Source organism: Numenius arquata, chromosome 2 (genome assembly GCF_964106895.1).
Source record: "Numenius arquata chromosome 2, bNumArq3.hap1.1, whole genome shotgun sequence".
In the NCBI taxonomy this organism is placed as follows: domain Eukaryota; kingdom Metazoa; phylum Chordata; class Aves; order Charadriiformes; family Scolopacidae; genus Numenius; species Numenius arquata.
The window spans coordinates 47,537,076-47,561,034 of record NC_133577.1 but is presented as its reverse complement, the minus strand read 5'-3'; the positions used below and the strand labels follow the sequence as shown (position 1 = coordinate 47,561,034).

The 23,959-nt window shown below is 43.9% G+C and overlaps 2 protein-coding genes across 2 annotated transcripts in view; one reads left to right on the top strand and one right to left on the bottom strand.

Moving 5' to 3' along the window:
* Window positions 1–204: 204 nt before the first annotated feature.
* On the bottom strand, window positions 205–4,444 carry LOC141479740 (left-right determination factor 1-like). Its single transcript, XM_074169029.1, has 4 exons — window positions 4,171–4,444; window positions 2,865–3,096; window positions 1,808–2,047; window positions 205–1,498 (listed from the first exon to the last, which is right to left on the bottom strand). The coding sequence occupies exons 1-4, from the start codon at window positions 4,436–4,438 to the stop codon at window positions 1,159–1,161; spliced, it is 1,080 nt and encodes a 359-aa protein (XP_074025130.1). The 5' UTR covers window positions 4,439–4,444; the 3' UTR covers window positions 205–1,158.
* A 16,207-nt stretch (window positions 4,445–20,651) lies between these two features.
* TMEM63A (transmembrane protein 63A) overlaps window positions 20,652–23,959 on the top strand; it is a 29,413-nt gene continuing 26,105 nt past the window's right edge. The window contains exons 1-2 of the mRNA XM_074162442.1: window positions 20,652–20,842; window positions 22,576–22,655. Of these exons, the coding sequence (XP_074018543.1) occupies window positions 20,657–20,842; window positions 22,576–22,655 (266 nt within the window). The 5' untranslated portion in view covers window positions 20,652–20,656. The remainder of the gene's footprint in view (window positions 20,843–22,575; window positions 22,656–23,959) is intronic.

Below are 23,959 nucleotides of genomic sequence, written 5' to 3'. Positions count from 1 at the left end.
CTGCAGGGGACACTTGACATCTCAGCCTTCCTGAAGAATGACCCCAAAGCCACCGCAGAGTCCGACGGGTCCCTTTTCACTCGGTCCATGGCCCATGGCCACCCTGTCTACCCAGACAAACTCATTTTGGAATCCTCATACTGGCAGTGGGTTCATCCAGGGCCACTTTTAGAGCTAACAATAAACATAAGCAAACACATGGATACTTTAATAGTTGTATTTTATTGTTTCCTTCAGTTTGAAAGCACACAAAACTTGGGAGTATCCCTAAATTGAAATAACTGTAATACACAACCAGAAAAATAAGGGCCTGATTCTATAAGCTGTTACTCATGCGAGCAAACCTAAATCCTAATATTCCCATTGACTTGAGGACTCTAAATTCTGCCTAAAACTGTGCTAAGCCCACGGCGCAGGGGCCAAAACCATAATCGTTTGAGTTCCAGGTAGTACTTTATGTATGTGTATATATGTATACGATACATACGCACATATATATGTATGTTCCTTTGAGCTCTAGACAATATTTTATGTACATATATGTATGTATGTAGACTATGTATATATCCAATATGTAGGTAGTCAATACATACATATATTCATATACTATATATATGTACACGTGTGTGTGTGTATACAATATACACATGTAAGTGCTTCTGCTCTACAATTCACCACGAACGTGACTTGGACAGACAAGGACCAAAACTTAGGAAAGGCTGCGAGTCTAAGAACGAAAAGCTGAAGCCAGACGTTAGTTCTTCACTAGGTGACGATGACTCCTCCTTTGCCTGGAGCTGTTTGCTATACTCCTGCGGGTGGGGAGTATTGAAATAAATCGGGTGCAGCTCCATCGAATTCAATGAAATGTGGCTGGCATCAAGGGGGCCCCAAGGGCTCTATAGGTACCCCTCACGTAGGTATATGTGAAGATGAATGCTCCTCTGAGCCCGTCTATATAGACAGTGCCTTTAAGTCCACCCTCTCTGCAGCCCCAGCTGCTGACCCTTGCAGGTGGGTACCTGGGGACCTTTAGCACTGTCCCCAAGGCTAGGGACTGGGGTGGCTCCAGGTAGGGCTGCAGGCAATCGGAGGGACCAGGGTGACATCCCACTCTCCCCATTGAGAGCCACGGGCCCCCGGCTGGCCACCCGCTTCTCAGACCAGTGCCATGCCCCCCGTGATGCAGTTGCACTTCTCGATGATCATGTTGGGAAACTCGGCCACTTCGATCTCGGTGCGGTTGCCCCTCTTGACCAGGTACATGATGGGGAGGGGGGAGCTCTCGGTCACAGCACAGGTCCGCTCCCCATAGCCCAAGTGCTGCAGGGGGCTGGGTGGCTGCAGGCAGCCACCCGAGCACCGGTAAGCCTGGTATCCCGCCGGCTCAATGATCCAGTGCTGCGTCCAGGAGAGCTCACGGAAGTTGACGTAGTGTTTCTGCCGGCAGCAGGTAGACTTCCCCATCACCACCTCCTCTCTGCAGTCTCCAGGGCCCCTGTGCACCAAGGGAGAGTCAAGAACCGATGCTGTCACTGGAAACCGGGAAGGTGGGAGAAATAATCCCCCTACCCCAGGATAGCACAGGTAGGCCCCAAGATGGGAAACTTGGACCACGCTGGGGTTTCATTTGAATATTCAGGCAAGAAATATGGGAAGAGGAGAGGTGGGATTTGGCAGCAACTTTCTGACTCCTGTGTTCACAGCAGTTTGCTTGCGAGGGCAAGAGCTGCACACCCCGGGCTGGCACAATAATTCAGGGGCAAAGTCATACCAGAGACAGTACAGATTTAGGTTCTATACATACCCATAGTCGTCCAAGTCGAGGGTGTAAAGCACCAGCTCAGGTTTGCCCAGGGCTTTATCGCTGGGGTCCTGCGAGGTGAACCGCACGGCTTTGGCCATTTCGGAGGCGTGGCTGCCCACCCGTTCTCCTTCGATCCAGACCTCCAGGAACATTGGCTCCCGCCTCTTGTTTCGCAGCCAGGAATGCACGGCCTGCGTCACGTCGAAGTTCTTCCAGCCTGACTCACGTATGGGAACCAGCCTGCACGGCAGGGACTCGGTGTTAGAGAAAAGCCCATCAGATAAAGCTCGCAGTGCTGTTACTGCAGCAGAATAATTTGCTTCCCGCAGATTGTCACGTGCCTTGATTACACGATGATTTTTTGCTGAGCGCTCCAGGCAAGCACCCGTGGCAATTAACTCACATCTCAAAAAAGAAGCGTGCAGATCTAGCAGACACTGATGGGCGAAACAAAACCCTTTGTGCACGCTCATGTCAAGGTATTCATTCACGCTCTCTCACAGAAATATGGAGGTGTGGGATTATATGCAACCTCAGTACTAGTGATGACAGTTTGGTAAACACCACGACTCCCACCTACTCCTGTATTAGGGCCACATGTTTCTACCCACCCAGAAAATTGGTTTGATGTCTAATTCTGCCTTCAAGGGCTGTAAAACTTCCACAGAGCTCCAGGCTATGTTTTTTGCATAATTTACTTCTTTAAACTAGCTAACAGAATGGCCAATGGAAAGAATACCAGCAGCCAGTAACCCATGTGGGTTAGTGGGAGAGAGGTGAACTAGGTAGAGGTTTTTAGAAGGGAAGACCTGGCAGTACACGGCAGTTTGACATAACAAGAGATTATTTCAATAAATCATCATATATTGCAGTCTTAACCTAATATCTGCTCTAACAAACTCATTCTGGGTTTAGAGGCTGTAGAGCCTGATTTTACAGATGTAACACCATCAGACTGACCAGGGGCACAAACACAGGACCCAACCCGAAACCCAGCCCAAAGGACCCCACACCCTGTAAACGGACTCCTGCCTTCAGGAGAGGTTCCTTTTCTTACCGGGAGTCTATCAGGGAGGTCCTGTTGGTACCATCGTGCTGCCGTTGCACCCAGTACACACTGACTCTGGCATTGGAGACGGGCCTGGGGGACTGCTTGGCAGGCAGGTTTGCCCGCTCCAGAGGCTTTTTGAAGAGTTTCAGCTCGGCCATTGTAACTTCGCTGTTTTGGGGTATTCTGCCCTCCATGTCAAAGATCAGGTTTTGGCGCGTGGTGGTGTCAGAGGAGAGGACTTCTCCTGCCATGTTGGGAAGAAAGAAGACAGCCTGTCATTGCCATCCATTGCAAAGCCCCCACAATTGGTCCACAATTATCATCACAACACACTCCTTCCACGACCCCACATCCACCCCCTGTGGCAAACACTCAACACACCTTTTATAATGCATACTTGAATCAATGTCTTGCAAATGCCCTAATTATCCTCCTATGCCTGAGTCTCTGTAACCTGGAGGCAACAGAACTGAAATCTCCTATATAAGTTGCCCCCAAATTGAGCAAACACAGAAAGATGCCCATCTCTCTGCGCCACTGCTGGCAACCGGAGCAGGAAACTACACCACTTGCAATGAAAAAGTGTTTTTACATTTGCTCCCCCAGGTGTTACATCTTTTAAAAGCGAAAAAAGCTCTGAGTGTCCTTGTACAGACACCATTGTGCCTTGTACAGACACCATTGTGTCCATACAGCTGACTTCCTCTTTGATATTTTTTCCCAGAAAAAAAAAAAAAAGAGAGAAAGAGAGAAAGAGAGAAAGAGAGAAAGAAAGAAAGAAAGAAAGAAAGAAAGAAAGAAAGAAAGAAAGAAAGAAAGAAAGAAGGAAAGAAAGAAAAAGATAGGGGAGAGTGAAACATCCTCAAAGAGGTGTGATTGGGGGTTGGAACTTGATGATCTTTAAGGTCCCTTCTAACCTGAACCATTCTATGATTTCTATTAGAGGACTTTCTGGAGTTTTCACCAAAACACCTCAATGTCTACACTTTCTACTGATATTTATTTTTCACATCGTTTTTCCACCTGCCCAAAAAGTTGCCTGGGTGCCAAGGCTTTTCCCTTCTATCAAGTTCCAGCTGCCTGCCCTTCGCAAGGGCTGTGGGAACCCCTTTCCGGGCGCAAGGAGTTACCAGCAGGTGTTAATCTTTAAGATGCTGTTACAGGCACCTTTCCTGCTCAGCTCAGGTTTGGAGCCTTGCTCCCCCCGTGGGTTTGCCTCTGCCCCAGCACGGGTGAGGGTAGGCAGCTTCCCCTGGCAGCAGCACAGTGCTCTACCAGGTCCCCGATGATTAGGGTAGAAACAAAACATTACCTGTGGCGTGGCCAGGGATCCCCCTGAGGATGCCGGCCAGGCTGGGCAAAGCTCGACGCTTCACCCTCTGGTGCTTCAGCATGGAGATGTATTTGTTCCTGACATGGTCCGGGATCACCAGATCCACCAAGTCTCTCTTGTGAAGTTTTGGGACCTCTGAGAGCCCCAGCTGCTTCAGCAACACCTCCTTGAACCCTTCCTGGCTAAAGGCTTGGACCATGACAACCAGGCAGAGCAGGCAGAGCATCCGAGCGACCCTCACCTCCATCCTCCTCCGTTGGGGAAGCAGCCGCCTGCCCGGCAGAGACGAAGGGGGGATCTCCCCAGGGGCTGCTCTCGGGCTGCCTGAGCAGGACGGGGTTTTATAGCCAGCCTTGTCCCACTGGCACAACAAATTCCACAAGTGGGGACGAAGCAGAGGACTTAAAAGGATCACTCCCTGGTCGGGAGACACATGCCAGTTTAACACCTTCATCTACTGCAAAGTTAATATAAAAAGCTTTAGGGGAGCTTCCAGATTCCTTCACGTGGGGGGAAGAAGTTTCCATCCTTTTTTTAATTCCCTGTAAACTTTTGCCCAGAAAACCTCTGAGTGACCAGTGTCTGATGCTCAGCCTCGGTCAGGGAGGAAACGCATCTGCAGAGTGCATTGCTTTACGTACCACACCGTACAATTCTTAAAGGAAGTGTCAATCTTTACCGCAGGGGAATTGCTACCTAAAGTAGCCAATATCAATCAGGAGAATAATGCTTCAGCTGTAAGTCCATCTTTATGGCAGGCATTAAAAAATCATTTAAAATCTTTTTTTTTTTTTTTTTGGGGGGGGTAGGCACCGCTTTGATCTCTGAATATTTGTATCAGGCGTATGAATCAGGGCAGTGAATCACAGCAGCTGAATGGTTTATGGCCTTTTACGCTGCTTCTGAATTGCAGAAGGTGGAAGATGTACAGGCCTGACATTTTAGAAAAATGTCCCATCACTCTTTATGGATTCCTGTGGGTTTAATAACACTTGCGCTTAAAAGAAGAAGGCTTTATATAAAGGCAGATCGCCTTTCATGAACACGAGAAACCACTCTGCTTTTCCACAATGTGGATGAAGAATATTGGTATTTTGAAGGCTATTAACAACCGCAACAGAGAGCCGTCTCTGGGGAGCAAAGCAGACCTGGAGGCTGAGGTGGGGGGGCTGCTTGTTTGCCTTCAAGTCAACCTTTAAACTTGAAGCTCACATCCTTTGCTTCCCTGGCCTTTGCTGGCATAAGAGGCGGAAGTCTGTTTTTAAAACCAATCCCAGGAGAAGTGACTTGAAAAAAATAAAATGTGATCAATAAAAGTGTGAAGAAGTCTGGCACCTGGGGCAGATTCTCATCCTCACCAGCAGGAACAAGTAGAGAAGGGCCCGAGCGTACGTACAAATGTCTCCAGCATCAAAAGGTCTTTGGATTTTATATGTTTCTGTGAATGAGTCAAAATCGGTCCGGTTTCATCCAGTGTCCGAGCTGAACAGTGTGCCCCGAGAAAAGCCTGGCTGGAGGACCCGATGAAACCAACTTTGTACAAAAGCACCCCGTGGTGGTTCATCCCTTATTAAAACTGGTGTCAGCGGAGGCAGCCTGTTCCATACAAAGAGGAAAGCAACAAAGCTGTCTGAAAGAGCCTGACTAAACACTTCTGCTACTGCTCATTTTGTCTTTATAACCTTTCAAGAAACTTGTTTCCTTAAATATGATGAAGTCTCCATTAGATGTTAAAGGGGCACCTTATTTAGTTGAATTGGGTTTTAAGGCTAAAGTAGAAACAAGGACTATAAACTAATAGTTTGTGCATGGCCCAGAGCAGCACATTCTTTAATCTTTCTCTTTGTGTAGCATCTTTCTCTGAACAAATCAATATTTTCTGTTATATTCATTCCCAAGATACAAATAGGAATGAAAAATACCCACTTCATTTGACCGCCTCCCCTTCAACTCATGTCAAAAACTCCTGCTCTTGTGAATAAGAGGAGGAAAGCGTTTTTTTCTGAAATCCCAGTGACTCTCTCAGCCCCTTAGGGAGGCTCTGTATGACCTGGCTCGGGAGGTAGCCTGGTAGCCCCCTCCAGGCTCCAGCTAAACGGCATGGCACGTTACTGGTCCCTCCTGCAATGGGACAAACACAGCCACAGGTTGAAACCACTTTGGAGGCTTTGGTGGCAAACTGCATCTGAGCAATTCTCCGGTGGCTGAGGACAAAGTTCCTTCAGATATGCTCTGTAAGTGTTGGCTGACTCAGTTCCAGCAGTGAATTTGTTAAGTTTATATAGCGAGAGTCACACGGATAAACCTGCAGTTCAGGCATTTGTAATGGTCTCTTTTTAAACACGTCAGAAGACCTGATCCTGTAAACCTTTATTCATCCAATTTGTCTTTGCTCTGGAGAGTGGTCCTACCACAAAGTGAGGGCTTTTCAAAAAAACAAAACATGATTACAGGAAATGAAAATGCCCAATTGCTTCAGCAGCACCCAACTGTCCTGGATCCGGACGTGACTTCTCCTGTGGCTGATGTCTTATCTACCAGGACTCTTGGCTTGTCCAATGTGTATTGGAAGATGATTTATTGGCTTCACACATAAAATAAAATTATTGACCAAACACAGTCGAAGCTCAGTTAAGAAGAAAACGGAGGATGTGGATTGTAGGCTTTTCACAGGAGAGTGATTATCTGGTCCAATTGGAGGATTTGCCATTCCCCCTTTGTCATGCAAACAAGAAAAACTCAGGAATTTTATAATAGCTCTTCTTGTAATGTGTATTAGAACCTGCGTGGCGCTTTCAAAATGTCAAACAGAGGATTTAAAGAGGCTGCAAGGGATGAAGTACGAGCAACTTGCAATTTTAATAAAAGTGAGCACTTCGTGAAGAGAGAACAGTTATATTTAAGCTTTTCTTTTAAAACAGTTTAACAAACAGTTCTCTAAGGCATTTGCTGGGCATATCTATGCAATGATTTTTGGTAAATAAATCCAATGGCTTAAAAGAGAAAGTGTGAACAGCTTAGCCTAATTATGTAGCTATTATCCTGGGAAACAAGAATGTTTCAAACACATTTGCAGTGTGTCAGTGAGAGTCCAAATATTTAATTTTTCAAATTTGAATTTCCATGGACATACTTACTTTGTATTACAGTTGGGCCCATTATTAAAACAGCCTTCACTTGAGTGATGCAAAAGGCAACAATTTTTGTGTGCTCCAAGAAGCATCCTGAGCAGGCTTATGATACAGAGATGGGAGCGTGTCTGTACATTGATTTTGGTCTGGGTCTTTTGAATCTAGGAATATGGAAATAAAAATAATAGTGGTTAAGATGCAGGTATAAACCTGTCAAGTTAAAGAAGGATGAAAGTGGAAGTTCCGTTTCTGACTCTTTTCTCCAGTCTTAAGCACTCTGAGTTTTACACAGCTAACAAAAAACCACAGATGTGCCCATGGGCAGGGACACCTCCCACTAGACCAGGTTGCTCAAAGCCCCATCCAGCCTGGCCTTGAACACCTCCAGGGATGGGGCAGCCACAGCTTCTCTGGGCAACCTGTCTCAGTGTCTCACCACCCTCACAGGAAAGAATTTCTTCCTGAGATCTAATCTAAATCTCCCCTCTTTCAGTTTAAAACTGTTCCCCCTCGTCCTATTGCTCAACTTCCTGAGAGAGATCACTGTCCTGTTGGGTTCCTCTCACAAATGCTGGTGGCCAAGCCCCAGGCAGCAATGGGGATATTTCCTGACACTTTTACCCTACAGTTTATCCAGTATAGTAAAAAAACCCATTTTATTGGAGAGAGATATTGCAAATCTCATCTGATCTTCAGCTCAGTTCATGTAGCTTCTGGCACTGTGCATCTTAGATTGCGTCGACTTAAGCCGGCCTTCTTTTTCACTCACGCTTCTGTTTTTACTCACAGCCTTGATTTGGTCAAACGGCCCAGACAAAAGACCTCCTGTTTTGATGCAGAACGCATAAAACGTCCGAAGTCCCACCATGTCCTTGGTCAGCTGATGTCAGCTGGCTGGGGTCGCAGGGTTTGTGTTGGCAGCACTTGCAAAGTGGCAGTGTTCTGGCAGAATAAGAGATCTCCCAGATCTCTTTCTTTTTTTTTTTCTCTTTTTCCACAGAAAAGCAAACACAACTGTTTAAATACAGCTTTTTCTGTCCCCTCAGCACCCTCCTCCCTACTGCCCCAGTCTGTGCCTTGTTTGTAGCTGGGGAAGCAGGATTTGTTACCACTCTGATGGCTGCGGAAAAGGCTGCTAGCAAAAACGCTGACATTCAGCAAATGCTGTTGAATCAGATAAACAAGCATATGGCCCTAAATTGCTTGCTTTACACCACAGTCCACTTTATTGAGGAATGTCCCCATTACTGAGAAATAATTGTATTTTGTAGGAGCACCATGTAATTTTCTAATAAGAGCCCATTTATCTGCCTAGTTAAAATGCTGCTTTTTTTCTCTCTCTCTCTTTGCAGCTGTGTGTTTACACTGTAAAAATTTATCAGCTGTTTTTTTAAGAGTATGTATTTTTCCTGCCCTGGTGATGCAAGTGAGAGCCCACCTCTTCATGAGGGAGTGGAGCGATAGGATGAGGGGTAATAGTTTTAAACTGAAAGAGAGGAGATTTAGATTAGATCTCAGGAAGAAATTCTTTCCAGTGAGGGTGGTGAGGCACTGGAACAGGTTGCCCAGAGAAGCTGTGGCTGCCCCATCCCTGGAGGTGTTCAAGGCCAGGCTGGATGGGGCTTTGAGCAACCTGGTCTAGTGGGAGGTGTCCCTGCCCATGGCAGGGGGGTTGGAACTCGATGATCTTTAAGGTCCCTTCCAACCCGAACCATTCTGTGATTCTGTGAAATGCCCCTATTTTCCTTTCATGCTCATACACTTGGAATACCATTTATATTGCATCTGTGACTGTGAGTAGCCTGGCTTAATTATGGGTTGTATTTCCTCCAGTTAATTTCAACTCTAACAACTTCTGCTTCACTGAACAGACTTTCCTCTTTTGCTGAGAAAAAGAGAAAACAAATCACTTTTCCCCAACTCAGACAGAGAAAGAGTAACGCTATATTCTAGAAGTTGTAATCTATTTCTACTATCAGGAGAAGCTGCAAAGTCAGAAAGATTATGAACTACATGTTAATGAAAGTTGAATAATTTGCATTACTAACTTTGCTGGAAGATGTTTTTTTCCCGCAAGCCAAAAATAAAGATCAAAGGCCAAGATGAGCAAGATTTAAAAGGAACCTTTTCTGCTAAGCATTGTGAGCTGCCATGCCAAATAGTAATGTTAGTTCAGTGCAAAAAAGAAAAAAGGCTGTTCCTTGCACGGGAAATTACAAAAAACAGTGCAAGACTGTAGAAGATAAAATTAGGTCGTAACACGCAGAGAGATGACAAGATAGAATCGATAAATACTTTAGACTTCTCTAATTTGGTCCATCTGATAGAGTGCGGAGTAACTGCCCAAAGGCTTGCAGTAATCTCACACAGATATTTAAAATTAACTTGGGCAGTGCCTTAGCAAACACATTGATTGGAAAAAAGATACCTGCCACAGCAAGAAAATGAGCTAAACTACTTCTGTAGTTGTTTTCTATCCGTAACATCTGCCGCTGAAGCGACTTTGGGGCTATCGCACGTCAGTAGGTTTTACACCACGGAACCTCGATGGATTCAGTTTCAAAATAATTACTTGCCCGTGGCTTTTTTCCTTGATGTTAACAACACGCTGGTGCCGTGATCAAAAGGATGATGAAGTGGAATTCCCCATGGATGCAGCAACATCACTAGACCTGCTTACCTGAGCTGGGCTGATACTGGGGGGGGATGTCCGAGAGGCTTCCGGGGGGGGCCAGGAGATGTAAAAGGTACAAAACAATCTTCCTGGAAATGACGATCTGGATCAGACTGTAATCCCTCATCCCAGTGCTTAATATTTATTCTTTTTAAACAGGAAGAGCCAGGCTTAACCGGCTGTAAATGCTGCATCGAACTTTGCAGGCCTCTTTGTCTTCAGAGCTCTGCTGTCGCTTCTGAGAATGGTCTTAAAGGGCTATAGAGTATTTGAAATGCATTTTAAAAGACTTAAAATCTGTCAATAAAATTGCAAATCGTTAACATCAACCTCATTTTTGAAAACCTAGTGAGCCGCTTACTATTTATGCTGGTTTATTATTTACCCTGTTCGTTCCGTTTTCCTTCTGTCTAGCAACAAATACCAAAATAGCCCCCTCATTTTCTTCTGCCTTCAAACAATTCTGCAATGTTCAGAAAGGAGGGTGTGGGGATAGACTGCTTCTGCTCGAGCAGCTACTACAAAGCTGTTTTCACTTAAATATTTATATTACCGTTGTATTGCTTTTGTAAGTTTTTTGGTATAATATTACTTTTTAATGAAAAAGACTTCAGTAGGGAAGAACTGGAGAAAATACAGTTCCTTGTGTGTTTGGCTCCAAAACAGAACACAAAGGGGTATTTTACCTCATGGCACAGGTTAAATTATGTAATTTCCTGCCATGTGCTCATATCTATGTAAACAAAAGGTATAAAGTCTCGGATTTAACATTGCCCTTGTAATGGGTAAAATAAAGCTGGGTGACCTGACTAGTTTTAATCCTTTTAGCATTCATACTACAGGACCCTGGGAGATGCGTCATGGCCATTTGATTTTAAAAGGGGATGTAGCCACACTCGGCCAGGTCACTTGAAGCGTGAAACACAAACTTCAGCCATTTGCTTATTCAAAAGCATCAATCCAGGAATGGCCAACATTTCCACACAGCAACTTTATGCCTTTCTGAACCTTAATTTCAGTTTCAATGTGAGATTCTGCAGTAAATGCCCTGCATGTGAAGCTGTCAGCTTTCTGGGTTGAATAATTATAATAAAGCCATGGTGACTAAAATTTGTTTTATTTGTGTGGCAGGGCTGTCGGCTTCAGCAGTTGCCAGCACAGAATCCAGGATCTTTTGACAAATCACATATATGCAGAAGATTTTCAAAGGCCCAAAAAAGAATTCAGAGTTCATTTTTCATTGATTTGAGCAAAACTTAGGTGCCTGGTCCCTCTTCTCTGCTTTGATTCTAAAATAGAGTGAGGAATATTCTACCTCTGTGACAATAAGACTAGAAATAAATTACTACAATCAGAGCAGAGACATAGGTGTTCTGGGAATTAATTTGAGGTACTTAGTTTGACCAGACCTGTTAGAACAGCTCGAAGGCAGACTACAGGGAAAGGGTGTTTTCAATGAAGTTCAGGCCCGACGGAAAGGATTTCAGACTCGCAATGTGCCCAGACTTGGAAGCCTGGCTCTCAAAACTCTTTGGAAGCTGCACTGCTTGATTCGTTCTCAGTCCCTTGTGGTAGGAAAGCTTACCTCTGGACTTCACTACCTTCCCAGGCTGCTAAACTCTTAGACATGTGCTGTCCTAAATAAGAAAAAGCTCAGATTCATAATGGAATATGAAATCATACTATTGCCTGGGCTTGCCTTGAAACTGATCCAGAAACCGCAGCAATTATAGAACACACTTGTCTTGTTTCCTAAGGAAAGTGGATGGGAACTGGTTTCTGAACATTGTTTCGTGTCCTCTGAGAAATGCTCTCGCTGTGATAAAGTTAAATAATAAGTTCAAGGTCTCATGTTGGCATATGAAACCTTTCTAACCTTCACAGAGACTACGGTGCAAAGGAACTACCATCAACCTGGCTGGCCATTCCCCAGAGCAGTTGGCAATTTGGAGCCTTAAACCTCAGGTCTGCCCATCTCTGGGCTCCACAGGCAGCAGTGCCAGCTCACACGTACTCTCTTTCCAGATGGTCCCAGGCACCAATCCAGACTGAGATGCAAAAGAAAAGGTGCACCCATGTTGGGAAGGCAGGAATAGTTTGCCTTGGTGCTCCCACGCAACATGGACCCAGGTCCGTCTCACCCAGAAACTCCCACAAAGTGGCTGTGCCACTTCACAGGACCTGCTTTTAACTCCTCCCAAATTAATTCTCATCACTCACTTTGTTATAATCCAGTATATAATCTGAATATATAAACATCTGCTTTACCAAAGCTGTACAGAACATCAGTAGGAAGGGAGAGCTGAAAAGATTTGGGCTCTCTTCCCAGTTCTGTGCCTGAGACGGGATAATGACCTTCAGCAAATTGCTTTGGCCAAAATTTCCGAGTCCATATTTAGGCACCAAAATAAATAACCTGATTTTCAAAGGCACCAGCCAACCACAGCCTCTATCAACAAAACCCTAATCACCAATACACTGTAACAATTACTGTACATAAAGTATCTTAGTAAAACAAGAGATATCCCTCTTGCCATCGTTTACTGCTTACTTACAGGGAAGAAAGTTCTCCATTGATCCATAGATCACCCGTGTTTAAGCTCAGCTTGCAGTGAATACATTACTTTCCCTTTTCACACAGATCTGGCCGCACTCTCATTCCTGAGGCCACGTCAAACATGCTGCGTACAGCTGGAAGGTACGCAAGGGAATACTTTTCTACCCTTTTTGCATACATTTGTAAGGAGAAAGATGGAAGAGAAAGAAAAGAAAGTGAACCAGAGAAAATAAAATAATCACAAAAAAAAAAAGAAATATGAGAAAGGATGAATGGGAGGGGAAATAAATCACTACAGAAAAAGGAATGAAGATGGGTAGGGAGGGATGAGAATAGGAAAGTCTGAAGGCGTGGTGATAATGTGTCCAAAACCATCATGTTAGGGAATGGCCAGTACTTAGGCAACTCTTCTGCTTCCCTAAATTGGAGGTGCCGGGAAGTGCCCAGCGAGGACACAGATGCATCAAGCGGCAGCCACGCATGTGGAACTGCCTACATGCTGCTGCTCCCCACCACTTCCAGTCACGCTCTGGTAAAGCCAGGCCTTGGATGCGGGACCTTCTTTGCTGGGAAAAAGCCACGCTGGCCCTCGGTCACGGCTGTTTGCCACTGGGACGGCTCTTCACAGCTTCCTGCTTAAAGCTACTTCGCATCCTGTCACCAATTTGGCCCAGACACTTGCCCCGGCGTTGCTGGCACCTGACCCCCTGCGTAGGCTCACCAGGATCATCCCACCGTCACTAGTGGTCGGTGGAAAAATGTATTTCTAAAGGCTGGCACACACAAATCTACAAAGATAATTATTGGTGGCAGATCCTAGGCAGGACACAGATGCTAACAAAGTGTAACTCTTAGCTCTGCTGCTTCTAGTTTGCTTGGAGTTAACCTGAGATTAAAATAAAACCAAAGCTCTCTTTAAAATCCTCACAGTCTGTACTATGATTTTATTTCATCTGTGAAACCGGAAGTGGGAAGGGGGAATTCTTGCCTGAGAGAAAAAAAAAGATTACTCATATAAAAAGTCCTTTAAAAATTATTTAAACCAGATTTCTACTCAAATATATTCTTACTTTTTAAAATATACTTATTTAAATTATAATCACCTATATTAAGGCTTAAGGTTTTGACACATTAATGGATGCGATCTGGAACACAGAAGTTCTGTCTGAACATGCGGAAAAACTTCTTTACTTTGAGGGTGGCAGAGCCCTGGAACAGGCTGCCCAGAGAGGTGGTGGAGTCTCCATCTCCAGAGACATTCAAACCCTGCCTGGATGTGTTCCTGTGCAACCTGCTCTGAGTGACCCTGCTTTGGCTGGGGATTGGAGTACGTGATCTCTGAAGGTCCCTTCCAACCCCTACCATTCTGTGATTAAAAATACTGTAAATTACTTTTATAAATGTTCAAGCAGTGTGTTTGATGGGAAGTCAAGCCAGTGAACCAGGAAGGCTCATTGCCAAGGCCTTGGAACCCAGTTCTTAAGTCTAGAAGCTGGGAATCTCACCAGTCTCTTTGCAGACAGAGAGTGGATAAAGCAGACCACCCAGCTGAATAATGACTACTTTGCTCAAAGTTGTCAAACTGAGTAGTATTTGGAAAAAGAAAAAGAGGGAAAACTAGTTTTCGCCTTCTCATCTATTCTGATCAAAACTCGGATTTGAGAGGCTGGTTAACAAAAACTTTCTTCCAATCCAAGGTTCCAGCAAACCCTGCTGACTTGACCCTCCAATGGTTTAGACCGGCAAGATCTCCTGGGGCATTTTGTGGCTCCTGCATAAGCCCTCACCCAGATTTCTGCTCCAGAGAAAGCAGAACCTAAGGCAAGGAGGTCACATCTGTCTAAGTCTCACCCCAGTCCCGTTGCAACAAGTGTTACTATCTATGGTCAGCCCAGCTACGGTTTTGATGACACTAGAGTTCTTTGGTGTATACTTAAGGTATAAGGTATAAGTGTAAACTTAAGGTATATTGTACCCAAGAACAGGGAAACATGACAAGCTGTAGGTGGTTTGATATTTTACACAGGTGACCAATACACCTGCTCCCTGGTTCACCTAAATCCAATGGGCCATGCGGCCAGGTGGTGTCCTCTTCAGTGGGAGAGACCAGATTGTGCCAGATGGTTTCTCCATCTCCCTCTGTCTCTCAGGGAGCTGCCTTAATTATAGCTAGTGCTATGCCACCTATGCATTAAATCCCTTCAGCTTTCATACACACAAGGTTAACGCATGGATAGACATTAAGATAATACGTATATTCAGAAAACAATGAAGTCATCCATGTTTCAGGTCATCTTGCCCCAGTTTTGTACCAAAGCGTGTCACATCAACAGCGGTTGCATATTGACGAGCTAATAATAAACCTATAAATCCTATATATCAGCAAAAGACTCTCCACAGATGCAACTATCTGTGAAACAAAGACTTAAAATCTCACACTGCATACAGGGGAGTGATGGGGGAAGTTTAAATGTAAAATACATTGTAATAACCTTGCTTTTTTCTCCTGGGCATTTCTCCCGTACTTTTCAGTATTGCTATCTTGGATTGCAGTTACTTGTGCTTTTTAATAAAATTCCATTTTTCATCCAAATATTACTTGACAAAGATCATGAAAAAAATTAATCATGCTCAATCATCAACACCAACACCCTGTTCACCATTTCCTATCTGTCACAAAATGTAAAAGAAAAGCAAGGCAAATTTCTATCATATATCACTAGATGTATTTGGTTAAATATTTTTATAATAGCCAATTGTCTTTATTAATAGAAATACATTACAACCTCAATGCAAGGCTATTTCTACCTTGAAAATCAACATATTACCTATGAATGAGAAGGAGCACTACAAAAATAATTAATAAGTATAGAGAGAAGACAAGTGTAAATTGTTAATTTTAACCAACACTTGCTGCTTGCATATTTGCATTATGATTACAGTTCATTTAAATCTGTCTGTCTAGATTTTTCTATTTGTTTTTATTATAAACATATTAATGCTCAGGCCTTTCAAAGACTCTGTAATGCCCACACTAAGTCCTTTGGTATATCGAGGCTCGTAAACAGATTGCTAGATGAAGGCCAAGATTAAAATATAGCAAAGGGCTGCCAAGCTAGAAGCCTGAATTAAATCTATTAAGATATATTTGAATATGCAGATAAGCAAGGAACAGCAAGCACGGCTGATGGGTTTCTTCAGAGAGAAGAAACCACGGCGAGAGCTGCCACGCATCGTAAAGTGTCAGGCCACCTGCTACTCACATCCAGAGACTATCGATGTCCTGTGGGGAGTTCACCCCATCAAGGGGAGCCCTGCTGTGATAAATCAAACTAAAGTGACAGTAGAGATCTCCAGCCATAAGGTCATTTAATAAAGTAAAGGAAGAGTCACACATGTAAGTGTAAATACCCCGCACACTTGTTCAACTTGGTGCTAAAGAGCTGTTGAAGTGGTTATGGCGCATGCAAAATACGAGAAAGATGGAAGAATTTTAAATTCTGTTGACCTGATCCCTAGGTCCTGAGGCTGGATTTCCATCTGCTCTAGCAACATAATTAAACGTTTGCTAACTAATGACAGTATGTGGCTTTTGTCACCAAAAGAACAGACAGTGGTAAACAAAACCCTATTTACAAGAGGTAGGGAGGAGGGAAATGTGACTCTGCTGTTGAAATTAGAGATAAACAAAATCACACCACTTAGCTAAAGAGCCTGTCTAGACAGAGGAAGCAAAAAAACCCAAATGACAAAAGCTTGATGTTACTCTTGTGAGAAAGAGAGGGAAAATTATTTTGTAGCTGGGCAAAATTCTTCAGAATGAGGAATGTCAGGACTACAATGCTAAGATCACTGAACATCACCTATTCTACACTACAGAATAAGATAGTCTAGCCAGAGCAAGGCCTTCTTAATTCTGAAAAAAATAAGACAATCAAAAGTACAAACAGCCTAGGAAATCAGTGATAAAATCAACCAAACAGATTTTGGTCCTAGAAGTAGAAGAGCTGCAAGCGTACACTGAGGCTTCACCCACAGGGCAGGTCTACTCCGCTGCAGCTACATCAGTAAAATTTAATTTAAAAGAAAGCAATTACAACTATTCCACTTTGGATTCCTGTTTTGAAATAAACTGACCACAGGAAGTGTTATTCCAGAAACGTCAGGATGGAATGATTACTCTGCTATACTCATGCCAAATAACTTTGCCACCAACATAGCCCTGAGTAGAAGAGAGTGCATTTCAAAGCTAAGATCATTAACATAGTTTTCAACAATAGTGGAATTTATTTATTCCAGCAGTGAATCTGAACCACTCTGCTTTGAGCTGAGGACTTATATGCCATTTTCTAACTAACATAAATGTTTATGGCCAATTTAAAATCCCAGATTATCTGCAACACAGGTGCTAGACAAATTATGATATTCTATCTTGAGATGCCTCCTGGTTACTGCAAATAACTGGGACTTTTTCCCTTTTTTTTCAGGATGGAGTGGGGGAAGGCACACAGCACACAGACAGCCAAACGCTGCTCTTCACCGAGCAGGCATTCCTGAAAAGTGAGGCAAGCATTTGACAGAGTGAAGCAACTGTGGATTAATAAAACGGCAGGGAGGAGGATAACAGGTATGCGTGCAGGGCCCTAAGTAGTACACACAGTTCGAATATATGGAATTGAAGATGGAGAGGCGGGAACAGGACTGTCAACTAGAGGAAATACTTGCTTCTTGGCAGCCGGGACGCTCGTTTCTTTTAAACATAGAAGTTTGATGATACCTGATGATACCTGAGAACTGGCCTGAGATTTTGATCAGTGTAACGTCAGATTGCATCTTGCAAATCCCCTGATGATTTGGGTTGTTTTTAGAGTGGACTGCTGCTCTGAAACATTGCTGCTGCTTCATCCACGGGACTGGAGGCAGGGTGCAAATCTTTGAAGGCAAGAGGTCTCCCTGCCTCCCTCTGATTAGATTAGATTTTAGATTTTCATCATTATCATAATCTTCTTCTTCCTCAGATGCCTGCTACTCATTGAGGTCAATCATGCCAACCAGGGACGGAGGATGAAGACGCAGGAGGATGATGATGGTTGGCAATGCTGGGTCTCAAATGGCTGTTGAGGGAACACTAAAATAAAGGGTAGAGAAGAGGTGAATGGTGGGGCCTTGCTGGCCTTTCTGGCTTGTTGGCTGGAAGCAATTAACTCCCGCGAAGGACAGGACGTCCTTGTGGCTGGCTGGGAATCAACCATCCCAGCCCTGTCGTAGACACATTAAGTGGAACTCCCTAGGTCTAGTTTTCTCCAATTTACAACATTCGAATGCTCTCTCTTTATAGGTGTGTGGAGACAAGGGTCTTTGAATATTTCATGGAACATTCATATTACTGCTATTACTTAATTTATTTCAGAGCTGCCTATCTCGGTGTATGGCCTGCTCCACTTCTACCTGCTCGCTTGCCCCCTTCACCAGACTGGGAACTGTGAAACCTCTCTTGAAATCTCAGGTACCTTCCTCCTTTTTTGGTATAAAACCTGTGTTTGGATCTGGGTTTGGTTTTGTTGGGGTTTTTTTAACGGATAATGTGAGTGATAGAGGCACAAACGGGTTTCCTCCAAACTGCAGCACCGTAGTCCACGCTGAGAAATCACCAAGTAGTTGGGATACCCTTCATTCTTCACCAGAGAGTTTGTCTTTAGGGTGCAGCAGCAAATTTTCACAGATCAACTTCTAAAATAACCGTTGTAAACCATCACAAACACAGTTTCAGCAGCATGGCCTCAAAGGAAAACCGGGCTCAAGACGCTTTTGGGGCAGCCCCCCAACACGCAGGCCCCTGACCCCCCAAGCCCTTTCCCCTCCCCGCCATGTGGGGAAGAGACCCGGCTATATCGCAGCTCCCGGCCTCTCCTCTGACAGGACAAACGAGAGCAGGAGCTTGCGCCTCCCGGCCGCCATGTCGTGTCGGCAGCAGGTGGCCAAGGGGCAGCGGCGCAAGAGAAACGACAGTGCCTTTTTCCCCCCCGCAGCCCCGGGTTGTTTTACTGCGGGGTTCTCTTCCCTGAGGGAAGCACTTCAGGGTCTGGAAAAGGCAGGCCTGAGAGGCGAGAAGCGGCAAAAAAAGCCAGCCGCCTTCAGGGCTGTGCAGCCCCGTGAAGGAGGGAGGGAAAGAGGCGGGGGACCCGTAGCCGCCGCCCCGGTCTCTAACCGCCGGGTCCCGGCCCTGTCCCGGCGGCGGGGCCCGTCCCGGACACGCATGCGCGGCTCCCGGGACTTGTTGCCGGGGCTTGTAACTGCGGGAGCCCTGTGTGGCGACCAGGCGAGAGGGGAGGGGGAGGCCGTCCCGCTGCAGGTAATGGAGGGCGGGAGCAGCGCCGCGTGGGGACGGGACGGGGCTGCGTGAGGCGGCTTCGGGGGTGTAGGGGCGAGGCGAGCCCTGAGGGGCGGCCGCCTTCCTGCTCCTCGGCTCTTCTGAGGAGGGGGCCGGTTCCTCGGGGCCTCCTCCCCGCTCTCCTCGGCTGGTTCCTGGTCTCTGGAGCCCGGACCCGGGGCTCGCCTTGCCTGGAAGTTCCTTGCGGGCTCCTTCGGTGGGTGCAGGGCGACTCCAGCCCAGGGAGGTCTCGCCGTTCCCTCTATATCTTCCCGACAGCTGGTTTGGTTAAAATTAATCGCTTTCAAAAATTGGCAACTGTGTCTGATAAGATGCGGTGTGTTGCTTAAAGTTTAGCGTGCGGACCCCGCAGTTGCTGTGAGGAAGGTTTTCAAAAAATACTTCTTGCCAGCACTAAACTTCAGTCCTTAGAAAGCAAGGATAGATTGGCGGCACAAATTTTGTGCTGTTTTTAATTAATTTATTTTTTTTCCTGTGGTGAAACACATCAGTCAGGACAAAATTTCTTCCCCGCCCTGTCATGCAGTCACAGGTTCAGTAAATGCTCTTTGGGGAGGAGTATTCTCCGTGTTGTTTTTCTGCTGTTTAAAGGGAGAACTTGCCAATTATTCATAATCTTGTTTTGGTTTTGTTTTGGTGGTTTTTTTTCAGCGTCCAGAACAGTGCTGTCATCAGAGACATGTGCATTCCTTTTCCAGAGGCATGATATCAGCACAGTAGCGTCCCTGGACCTGTGGTGAGAACTTACAATATTTGCTTTCAAAGGATAGAGTTTTTTGGGGTATGCTTTTTTTAATGAATTTATCAGTCAGGAGTGTGTCCTGCATGAAGCATGTGTTTGTCCCAACTATGTGAGAACCATCCAAGAAAATAAATGTTTGATGTGGAAAGCCCCAAAATAAGTGAGAAATTGCCTGCACTAATAAAAAGACCATTGTATCAATAGCCAAATCTTGTGTATTACTATATTATCTGAGCAGGTCAGTTGACTAAAATGAAGTAGATGGCTGTTCTCTTAGAAAATTAGAAATAGTCTTTGTTCTTTCTTGTTCATGTAATGTTTCTGCAATGACTGTTATGTTCTTTCAACTGAATTCGCCTATTAAATAAGGAAATGCCCACAGTAGTCCAAGAACAGAGAGGAGCATGTGTATTTGTGTAGTAGTTCTCTTTCTGTGGAATTAGTGGTGAATTTGTTAATAATCTCAAGGTCTTGATATTTGAATATGAAGTTCACAAGCCAACACGTTCACACATGCCCGTCAACTAGGAGCAAAATCTTCAAACTGCTGTTGTTGAAGTATCTAATGCCCCATGTTACTCCTAGAATCAAAATCCAGGCTGGAATAAGTAGTTTGATGTTATAGATTAGAAGATAGAGAAGTTTGTTTTGTGTGGGTCTTCTGTAGTCTTCCTTGGATGTCTGTAGAGGATGTGGTTGGTTAGATGTCTGGAATTCTTGCTTGGTCACTACTGGTAACTGAGCCTGTCAATTATTGCGAAATATTTTACAGGAGAAGAGGAAAGATTGTCCAATACAACTTCTGTTCTGAAGTAGTTTCCTGGCTGAATCTTCCTGTACTTTTTATACTTGGTATTTGTAAGATGTACTAACATTACAGGGAGGCCTTTCACATGGTTGTTTTGCTTTTTCTTTTTTTTTTTTTTTAATTTTCTTTTTTCTTTTTTTTTTTTTTTAAGGGAAGGACAAAATGAACCCTTTCTTTTTTCTGGGTTTTGGACATTCTCATCTAGTCTACTTCTGGAATAGAAGTGTACCTTTCAACTCAACAAATGAGACGTACTGCTACAGCACTGCCCGGGGCAGCACGGTGCTCCAAGGAGTAACTTTTGGTGGAATCCCAACTGTCCTGCTGCTTGATGTAACCTGCTTTTTTGTAAGCCCAGTTTCTATTTCTTGTATTGAAAATAATTCTGGCCTTCTCAAAAGTTAGATTGTTCAGAATGCTCTTATTTGTCAGGTAGAGATTTGTTCCTGAGAATCTTCAGAATAAGAAATGTGCTAAGGCCATCCTGGGAACGTCATACCACTTCTCAAGTGTTGATAAAGGCTCACATACACATGGGATGACAGTGTCACTGTATGTTGGATGTGTAGATGTAGACAGAGTGCGGTATCATAGGGTGTGTATGTGGGGTCATGGTGAGGTTTGTAGCGGTAGCTCAAACTTCTGTGTTTTATCTTAACTGGTGTATGCAGCATGCTACCATAAATCCATTTTCTGAGGATATACGCTATTTACTGCTCTGTGCGACTGATGGCACAGCATTTAATAAGATTTAATTGGAGTATTTGGGGGGGGGACTTTTTTTTCTTAAAGCTGTGGTTGATTTTTAAGATAATGAGCCTCTGCTTTTGAGTTCCGTGCTGTTGAACTCTCCTCTCAAACAGCATTAGATGCAGCGTAGAAGGCTCCTCTCTTCTTCAAGTACTGAGTACTGCAATTTATTTAGCAACCCCTTTATTCCTATTTTCATGACAGGTTTACTGCAGTTCCCTTTAGTAACTGTCAGTTGATGGGTTTCTTAATATTACTTCTAGGCTCTTTTCCTAAGGAAGTGGGGTTTATATGTTGCATTGTTATATATCCCATTTTTGTCTGGTGGTTCCTCCCTGTAACCGTAGAATACATTAGCCAATTTCAGCCAAAATTGTCAAAGAGTCTAGAGAATTTTCCTGTTTGCATGATGAAGGAGGAAGATCTAAATGCCCTGTTTGGGGGGAAGGCTCTTAGAAGAAGGTTATATTCATTGTGAAATCCGGAAATTAGCTGTGTAATCTTCACACATAGATAATCTTGATGTGTATCCTGGTTGGGCAGTCGGTATTTGCACAAATCCAAATAAGTTACATCACTGGCACTACTTTCTAGCCAAACAGGTATGGGATGTAGGAGGGGCTGGAAGGTGAGGGCGTATGCTACATATGCATAGAAAACAGGCCTTGTTACTTCTGCTTAATTCAGAGCAACTTGTTTCTTTAAAAAAAAAAAGGGAAAAAAGAAATGCATTTATGAAATACATAGTGGGTTTTGGGCTTTTTTTCCTTGTTTTCTTAGCTTCTTTCAAAAAGTGAAAATACAGGGGAGAGATTAAAAATACATTGCAGAGATCAAATATAAGTTTCTGGGGTTTATGAGTTACAATAATATATTACTTTTACTGAGGATAAAAATAATTCTCATACTTGAGAAAATAGTTGAGCCCCCTACTGGCTGTTTACATCACTATTTAAAAATAAAATGAAAGTCTTCTGTCGTAGTTCTGGTTGTTAAATAATGTATAGTAGTAAAGGTGTATTTATGAAAGTTTTTACTTTCTTTGAAGCACTGCTTGCTACTTTTTATGTCACAAACTTTCATACGCTTGCAGTTCAGAGGTATTTTTGCAGGCAGTTCTCATCCTTTATAAATTAGAGCAAGAAAGGAGGTGTTCTCATCCTTTGGTGCCAGACAGGTTGGTTTGTAGCATGGGCACCATTGGGCTGGTTAACACATGACAGTTGGCTTAGGGGCTAAGACAGCATTTTTTGACAGTTCCTAGACACCTGAGAATAATCATTATGAAGTGGAAAAATAAATATTCAAAGATCTTTGGTTTTATTTTCTAGATTTTAATATTGCTGTTTTCCATTATAAGAAAGAGATTCTGGGACTACGGTCGTGTTGCTCTGGTGTCAGAAGCTCAAAGGTAAAGTAAAAAAGATACGCAGACTGATGTGTTGAAACCATTTGGGGAATACAGAAATAGGTGCAGTAAATAGAGCTTAAACTAAGTGCATTTGTATCAATTAGATATGTTCGTAATCACGTGCGCATATTTGTTAACAATGTGCTGCTTTGTGTGAAATAGGTCCCCATTCACAGAGTTACTCTTTGTGGTTTCAGTAATAAATTTGTATGTTTGACACTTACCGTGAATTTCTTTCTGCAGTTGTGGGTTAAGGAAGAGGAGGTAAGGAAATAGGCTGCTTGTCTGCTAAAGGGCCACATAACTACAGGTTGATGTTTACAGTGTGTTTCTGTGATAGAAGGATATTATTTTGTTTATCTTGGCTTAAGCCCAGAATCTTCCCAGAACTCCCTATGCAGCCCGTGCTGTATTTCTGAAGGATTTAAAAATAAAAAAGAAATGTATCATTGCAGGTTTCTGAAGTTTTTCACTGATTTTTAGTAATGATGCAAATAGCTTTTGATTTTTTTTCATTTTTTAAAAAATGTTAATTCTACAGGATGATGTCTTAGGATGTTGAAAAGCTAGCTGTCTGTTTATGAAGTGGGTAAACTTTAACAGCGAGCCGCTTCCTGCTAGTAGAGGTGTGACTAAATTGTGGTAAACTCACAACTAAGCTGCAGGAAAGGACTCAAAATGTATTTTTAGCTGTAATCCATGTACAACTATGAAAAATGAAAACTATGAAAAACCCAACAAACAACCCAAACAAAAAAACCCCAAAGAAACAAACAAAAAAACCAAACAAAAAAACCCCAAGCCCCCAAAAAACCCAAACAAAACAAAAAGATGCACAAGAACTGAGGCAGCAAGCTCAGGCAGCAGGAGTGAAGATGCTCTGGTACAGGTGTCCACGTGGGACCTAGGAGTGCCCCTGCTGGTCTGTGACCTGAGCCAGCTAGGTCAAAATTATCGTAGGTACACCTATAAATACACTTCATTTTAATGTGTGTTGTCCTGTAATTACGCGCTCATCACGGTTGCAACATTTCTTTTTAACAACAAATTGAAAACAGGTACTTTGCTATATTTGAGGGCTGTGGAGTCTCTTTCTAGCCTTGCCACAGGACTTGTGTGAGCAGGTAGCCCTGCAGGTGAGGGGTTTAATTGTGCAGAGAAATCCTGAGCAGTGGCTGTAAGGTGAAGGAGGAGAGGTGGAGGGAAAAGAGGTGATGTCTTGTACCAAGGAATATCTGAACAGGGAGCTACCTTGCAAAGCTGATCCTCACTAAGCTTCCAAAACCTGTGTTTCATTCTCTTAT